General features: G+C 58.7%; 1 protein-coding gene across 1 annotated transcript; it reads left to right on the forward strand.

Moving 5' to 3' along the window:
- Positions 1–5,359: 5,359 nt before the first annotated feature.
- On the forward strand, positions 5,360–7,475 carry COMMD5 (COMM domain containing 5). Its single transcript, XM_032848350.1, has 2 exons — positions 5,360–5,405; positions 6,648–7,475. Exon 2 carries the CDS (start codon positions 6,701–6,703, stop codon positions 7,373–7,375), a length of 675 nt encoding a protein of 224 aa, XP_032704241.1. The 5' UTR covers positions 5,360–5,405; positions 6,648–6,700; the 3' UTR covers positions 7,376–7,475.
- Positions 7,476–7,937: the final 462 nt, after the last annotated feature.

The raw sequence follows: 7,937 nt of genomic DNA on the forward strand, positions 1-7,937 counted from the left end.
TCTTCTGTGGTGGACGCTTTCTGGTTCTAATACAAAACCTGCACATTCCATGCCCGCTCCCATGTCCTCTACTCCAGACCTCTTTGTTCCCAAGCTCTTACTTCTGGGCCCCAACCGGGCAGCCAAGACCCTGGCACTGCCCAGGAATCTGTATATTCTTACCACAAGCCACTTGTGTCTCAACATAGGGTGGATGAGCAGGTGCCCAGCTGGCAGCGCCGGCCCTTGGGGATCTTCCCTCCCCTTGGCTTTCAAGGCCACGCTTGTGTGTGGCTATAATGCAGCTGCTGCCGCCCGTTTTTGACATATACCCAGGTACTGGGCTGATCCACTTAGAAAGCAAGTCAATGCCCTTCTTCCTCCTTTAGCTGGTCATGGTCATGCAGAAATCCCCGTATGGTCATGGCTGTGAGCTGGGGGCAGGGGGGGTGAGGCACATGGGAGGCTGGGCTAACTGCTCACTCAACCTACTTGTGTCCCCTGGCCGTATTTGGGCATCATCCTGGATGTACCATTTCCACTTTATAATGGATCGCTGCTGGGCCTCCCTAACACTATGCCTTTGCAGGCCATATAGACCTCGCCTTGTAGTGGGAGGAGTATAAGGACACACAGCCACTTATCTCCCATAATCAGCGTTTTTTCCCCTACCAGGGTCCAGGAATATGCCAAGACCTGTTTCTTAAATGGCAAATAATTCTCTTCTGCAGAGGGCACAGCCATGCTCCAAAATCTCAGGACTCTGTCATTCTCTCATTCTCCCCCATGTTTTCCAAATGCCTGTGTCATTGCACTTCTGGTGGCATTTCCTCCCACTGGGTCAGGTGACATCTTAGCAACCGAGTCACCATTTCATGCCAGAGACCACCTATTAACCAGGACAGTGTCATCCTCACCAGCCAGACAGTGGGCAAAACAGCCTCAGATGTGTTCTCGATCACCCATGCACGGGTCATTTGTGTTAGTCTGGGTACTTCAAGAAGCAGACACCAAGACAGGATTATATATGCAAAAGTTTTATTAGGGAAAGAACTGGCATAAGAGAAAGGGAGTCAGGGAAGATGGGGAGAGCTATCTGGCCACAATTCAAGTCTGACCCAAACAGAGGAGAACTTTGGGTGGAATCATCCCAGGCTTGTGCCATCTAAGCAAACTTACTGAGACCAGGTCTGCCACCTTGGGATCCTGTGTATTCCAGGAATGGGTCTGCCTTAGTGTCCCTGCCATGCTTGGTAGCTGGTGGGGACCAGCCCTGGGAGGTGTGGCCTCAGCACAAACATGTTAATAAGATTCATAGCTCAACCACGGAGCCCTTAATTAATGAGGTCCCTGTAATTGCAAGTGTGTTAGGAACAGTGTCTTGGCCACCACAGTTGCCAAGCAAGGTATCTGTTGCCTATTTGGGGAAAAAGGAAGAGCTCATGGGTTCAGAAGTTGCTAATGAAAATGCTCACTCATGAAATTCTTGCTTCCCTTTTGTCTTCAGTCTGAAAGCCCTAAGTCAGGGGCAGTAATTGGGAAGTCACATAAGGACAGTGTGTCGAAGGGCAAGGAGGGCAGCCTTGCAGGTAATGATTACCTGCCTTGTGGGTAATGATGGCCATGCCAGCCCCATGTAAACACAGCGGGCAGACTGGGAAAGTCGAGGCAGCTCCCCAAGGGAAGGACTCAGTTCCACTTCAGAGGCCAATTGCCAAGATCAGGTTGTCACCTGTGCTTCTGAGTAACTGGTCATAGTCAAAGGCTCCACGACTGTCCTCAGGTTTGACCATTTGCTAGAGTGGCCAACAGAGCTGAGGAGAACACTTGGCTTACTAGGTTACCGGTTTATTAAGAAAAGTCTCATCGGGAACAGCTAGACGGAAGGGATGCACAGGATGATGGGGTCCTCTATGCCCTTGAAGGTGTGACTCTCCCTGCATCTCCAAGTGTTCACGAACCCTGGAGTTCACTGAACCCCATATTTTGGGGATTTTTATGGAGGCTTCATCGCATGGGCATGATCAATAGTTAACTTATTTCCCATTTCCTCTCCCCTCTCTGGAGGACAAGGGAGTAGGACTGAACATTCCAAGCGTCTACTCAGACCACTCAAGAGCACACTGAGAGCCACCACATTAGAACAAAAGACTCCACACAGTGCCTGGTGGCTCAGTTAGTTGAATGTCCCGCTCTTGGTCTGGGCTCAGGTCATGATCTCAGGGTCATGAGATGGAGCCCCGGGCTGGGATCCACACTCAGCAAGGAGTCTGCTTGAGGACTCTCTCCCTCTGTACCTCCCCCGACTCATATGCAAGCTCACGCTCTCTCTCTCTCTCTCATACACATAAATAAATAAATCAGTCTTTAAAAAAAGACACTCCTGTCACCAAGGGAATTGCAAGCATTTTAAAGGTCACTCCTTAAATGCCTATCACTTTGGACACCATCACTCAGACACTCCTATCACTTTGGAAATTACAAAGCATTTAGAAGCTTGGTGCTGAAGTGAAGTCAAAGACTAAATATTAGTGGGAACTTGGGGCAGAGACATACATATGTGTTTCTTATTATTTCACATTGGGAAACTGGTTGTCCACATGCCAAAGAATGAAATTGGACCCTTATCTTACACCATATGCAATAATCAACTCAAATGGATTAAATATTTAAACATATGCCCTAAAACCATAAAACTCCTAAAAGAAAACAGGAGCAAAGCTCCTTGACATTGATGAGTGTTTGTATGTGACACCAAAAGCATAAGCAAGGGAAGCATAAATAAACCAGTGGGGCTACAACAAACTAAAAGCTAACTAAAAACAGGGGCGCTTGGGGGTTCAGTGGGTTAAAGCCTCTGCCTTTGGCTCGGGTCATGACCCCAGGGTCCTGGGATCGAGTGGCACATGGGGCTCTCTGCTCCGCGGGGAGCCTGCTTCCTCCTCTCTCTCTGCCTGCCTCTCTGCCTACTTGTGATCTCGTCTATCAAATAAATAAATAAAATCCTTAAAAAAAAAATCCTAACAAGTGTTGGCAAGGGTGTGGAGAAAAGAAAACCCTTGAGTGCTGCTGGTGGGAATGTCAACTGCTACAGCCATTATGGAAAACATATGAAGACTCCTCAAAAAATTAAGAGGCCCACTTTTGGGTATTTACCCAACAGAACTGAAAACAGGATCTCCAAGAAATGTCAGCAGTGCCATGTCCACGCAGCGCTGTTCACAATAGCCAAGACACGAAAACAGTCAACCGAGCGGAGAAAGTGGAACGTACGCATCCACGTTACGTACACAGACCGCACGTGGTACGCGTATCTGTTCTTGCGCGTGCGCGGACGGGAGGGAACGTTACTCCGCTTCAGACCAGGAAATCCGCCGTTTGCTACAACGGCCGAACCTGGAGGACATGAAGCGGAGTGAGATGAACCGGACACAGAAAGACAAGTTCCGTGTCGTCTCCCTTCCCTGTGGGTCTACAACGGCCAGACCTGCAGTGACGGAGGCGAGCACTACGGTCGCCGGGGCGGGGGAGGGGGACACGGGCGGCAGGAGCGCGGGACGGTGCAGCGCGCAGAGCCTCGCGGTGCAGCGCCGGCGGCCGGCGACGCCGACTCGTCCACCGAAACCCGCCCCGAGCGCGGAGCCTGCGGAGCCCGCACGGCCCGCACGCGCGCCCGCAGCCACGGGGGGGGGGGGGGGGGGGGACGGTCCGTGCCCCAAACGCATCCGACACAGGCGCCGCTTCAGTGTCGGTCGCACGTCAGCACGTGGCTGTGGCGGCGACACCGACTCACCGGCCCCGTAAAACCAGGGAACGACTGTGACGCCTCCACAGAGACCCCGAGGCTGTCGCGCGCCGTCGGGGAAGAAGACCCGCTCAGCGGGGCGTCCCGACCCCCACCGGCGCGGAGGCCGCAAGCACCGGCCCGGGACTCCGAAATCTCCTCAGGGACTTGACGAGACCACGACAGCCGCGGCAGGAGACTAAGATCGCGCACTTTGCGTAGCACGAAAGCCTCGGCTCCAGCCCGGCAGCCGCAGACCGAGGACCCGCCAGCACCGCCGACCCGGGGGTCTCGGCCGCCCGGCCCCGCGGCAGCCGGGAAGCCGACCGCAGACCACTCAGCCCGCCGCGCGGTGACCCGGCCCGCACTCTCTCCAGCGGCCGCAGTAAACGAGGCCGCCCCTCATTTTTCCAGCAAAACCCGTTTTCCCCGCGAGCACAGAGAGCGGCAGCTCCGGACGCCAACCGCACCGCACAGACGGGAGGGGCGGCCCAGCGAGGCGGGGCTGTTGTAAACGGAGAGCCCATTGGACTAAACTGGGGGCTGGAAGTATAGCGGATTCTCATTGGCTGGGCTGCGGGGGGCGTGGCCTCTACTTCCGGCGGGCGGGAATTCCGGGTACGCGGGCGGGACTCCGAGGGGGTCAAGCGCGTCCCCTGCTGGCCTCGTGGCGCCATCCCAACTGAGGGTCCCTTCCCGGCCCTTTTACGCCGAGGAACCCGTTTCGCGGGACCGGGACCGGCTGACTGACTTGAGGGTCGATCTGAGCAGCGTCTTAAGGCGACGCAAGACCTTCTGCTCCCTGCTCCCGCCCAGGGCTTGCAAGAGCCCCTGCGGCCACCCCCGCGCCATCCCTTGCTCTTCTCCGGGTCCTGGAGGCAGGAAGCCCGAGCCGACGGCGCCCGCTCGGCGGCTCGGCCGAAGCCCCGGACCGGGCTGTCAACCGCCCGCTTCTCCCGGTCCCCCGTCCGCTTCCCGAAGGCGCGGACCCCGCTGTCGGGGCCCCAGCCTCCCGGCCCAGCGCCCGCCCGAAGGCCCCACCGCCGAGGCCGTCCCGCTGGGACCAGGGTCTCCGCGCACGACCGCGGTCGGTCCACGCCGCGTCCTCTTGCTTGTCTCGCTTTCGACGCTGGGCAGCGGCCCCGGCCCGCGTCCGCCCGCCGGCCACGTGCTCCCCGAGGAGTGGTCCCGTGCCGACGGGGTTCCGCCCTCCCCACGCCAACTCGCGACCGCGGAGCCCGCACGCCGCACGGCCCGGCCTTCGGATGTGCCACCGGGAGCTCAGGCGCCCGCAGGTGCGCAGCCGCGAGGGGTGCGGGCCCTCCTTTCCCGGGCCCTCCCGGTCCGCCCCCCTCCCCCGCCCCGGACACCAGCGGAGCCCAGCGCCCGCCGCTCCCTGAGCGGCCTTTGAAGTCCCCGCGGGCGACGGCGGCAGGTGCACCCGCCGACCAGGCCCCTCCACCCCCTCACAACAGGCGCCGTGGGCCTGACTCACGTGGCCGGATCACAGAGGGCCCGGTCCTCCCGGCGTCCTAGAGCGGCCGGAAGTGTCTCGGGGTCGCTTCCGGGAACCTGCCCGGTTCCGGTCTGGCCGCGCGGGCGGGCTTTGCTTGGCGGCTCAGCTGCAGTCTGAGCTCTGCAGGTGCGGGGGCGTCTCAGGCTTTGGGGTGCGGGGTTGGGGTCGCTCTTTCGGGGCGGAGGCCGAAGACCGCTTCTTAGCTCCTCGGCCGCTCTATCCGGGAAGTTCTGGAAGCCGATCCGGGGCAGTTTGGGGCGCGGTCAGCGGGTGGTGGGCGGCCGCTCGGCCGTGCGGCAGGTGGCCGGGGTCCCTCCGGCGAGCACGGGGCGCAGTTCCAGCCTGGCCGGTCTCTGTCAGCTCCTTCTTCGGGCCGGTAGCCAGGAGAGCGTCTGCGCGGGGTAGCATGCAGCCTCCCGGGAGCAGGGCCTGAGCAGCGGGGCGGCCGGGGCAGTGGAAGGCCGTTCCTTGTAGGGGCCGGGCAGCTGCGGAGAACCCAAGTTTGGGCATTGCGTGGTCGTTGACGCAGGGCGAGGGGGCCCCGGCCTTTCCGGGAGGATACGGTACGGTGAAGCCAGTCGAGGTCTCCCTGTGCCCCCCCGGTCACCCGCGCTTCGCTGTATGGTGAGGACCTTGGGCCTGGTGGGCGCCGTGGGGACAGGATCTGTGTCTGCCGAGCTCTATCCAGCGCTCGGAGCGGACGAGCCCGCCTCTCCTGTATAAGCAGGTGCGTGGCTCGGTCACCCGACACGCGCCAGGACATCATACTGTCCTGGAGGACATCATACTGTCCTTTCAGGTACTGACACAGACCTTCCCTCCAGACACCGCAGGTGCCTCTGTTGTCGCGTGCCCTCCTGCTGCCTGCCTGTGTCTGGTTTCTCTTGCGCTGTGCAGACAGCGGGACTTCTGATAGACAGGCCTGGGTTCTGGTCCTTGGGCGGTTGGGTTTGAGCCTCAGTTTCCTTATTGGCTCCTGCAAAGCCATTGTCATGATTCCAAGTGGAGTGATCTTAGTGTGGTTGGTGACAGCAGCAGTGGCTGTTACGTCCCTGGGTTCCCTGGACTTTTCTTCTCCTTCACTCTTTTCTCCATTAGGTATTTGAAGAACTTATTTCTCCTCTTCTGGTTTCTGGTTCTCTTTCCCTCCCCACCCTGTCTCCCTTCGCTCCCACCTCCTGGCTCCTCTCTTCTCTGGGATTAAAGTGGGCCCGTTTGCCACCTGCTCTCAGAGCACCTCCCATGACATTGGGTGTTGTGGGAGATTCATGCTGTCAGCACCTTGAAGGCAGAGGCCATGTTAGCCCTCATTTTCTGGCCTAGAGCACATGGGAGTTACAGGACTTCTCTTCTCCCCCGCCCTGGCAGTTGCGGCTGGGACCTTTCCTCTGGGCTGCCTGATCAAAGAGGAGGAAGCAGCCATGTCTGCCGTGGGGACTGCAGCCCCATACCTGCATTATCCTGCCGATAGTCACAGTGGCCGGGTGAGTTTCCTGGGGACCCAGCTCCCCCCAGAAGTGGCCGCAATGCCCCGGCTCCTGGGAGACCTGGACAGGGGCACATTCAGAAAGTTGCTGAAGCTGGTGGTCAGCAGTCTGCAGGGAGAGGACTGCCGGGAGGCTGTGCAGCGCCTCAGGGCTAGTGCAGACCTGTCAGAAGAACGGCTGGGCGTCCTCCTCGCCGGCACAAACACACTGCTCCAGCAGGCCATCCGGCTGCCCCCAGCCAGCCTGAAGCCCGACGCTTTCCAGGACCAGCTCCAGGAGCTCTGCATCCCCCAAGACCTGGTTACAGACTTGGCCAGTGTGGTGTTTGGGAGCCAACGGCCTCTCCTCAACTCTGTGGCCAGGCAGCAGGGGGCCTGGCTGCCCCATGTTTCCCGCTTGTGCTGGAGGGTGGATGTGGCGATCTCCACCAGTGCCCTGGCACGCTCCCTACAGCCGAGTGTCCTGATGCAGCTGAAGCTTTCAGACGGCTCGGCACACCGCTTTGAGGTCCCCACAGCCAAGTTCCAAGAGCTGCGGTACAGCGTGGCGCTGGTCCTCAAGGAGATGGCTGACCTGGAGAAGAGGTGTGAGCTCAAACTGCAGGCCTGACCGAGCTTGCGACCCCATTGCAGTCACTGGGGACAACTGGCTCTGACGGGTGTCCCCAGACAAAGCCTGCCCTTCCAGGAGCCGTTCCTCAGTGAGATGTGTGAATGTAATCGTGTCAGTGTCTTTCCGTTGAGAAACCTGGATCTTCCTTTTTTTTCCTGGAAATAAAGCAGTTATAAACTAGTGTCCTTCTGGGTGGGCATCAGGCGGCACCTTCCCCTACCCCGGCTGTTGGTCTTGTTGCTGGGTGAGGGCGCCTGCTGCTCCGGTGTGGCCGTGTATGGTTGCCTTCGGGAGTCCAGGCCAAGGCCTTTGTGTGGACACGGTGGTCACTCAGCCTGGCCTCATGTAGCATCCGAGCTCTCTGCTTATTTGCTTTTTTCAGCCCTGTGTTCTAGTGTGGACATTGCATTTTCCTGCCTCACATCCTTGACCTCATGGAGCTAACATTGTAGTGGTGAGGGGGAGACATTACAAAATGCGTAATACACAATGACTGGCAAAGCTTGTCAGAGGAGGGTCAGTGGTGCAGAAAGAGAGCAGGGGTGGCCCCTGGGTGGCT

This window comes from Lontra canadensis, unplaced genomic scaffold, assembly GCF_010015895.1.
Source record: "Lontra canadensis isolate GAN:19392208 unplaced genomic scaffold, GSC_riverotter_1.0 scaffold201, whole genome shotgun sequence".
In the NCBI taxonomy this organism is placed as follows: domain Eukaryota; kingdom Metazoa; phylum Chordata; class Mammalia; order Carnivora; family Mustelidae; genus Lontra; species Lontra canadensis.

Excerpts from the sequence above, each read along its gene's own strand:
- COMMD5 (XM_032848350.1), top strand. The coding sequence starts at position 6,701 with ATGTCTGCCGTGGGGACTGCAGCCCCATACCTGCATTATCCTGCCGAT.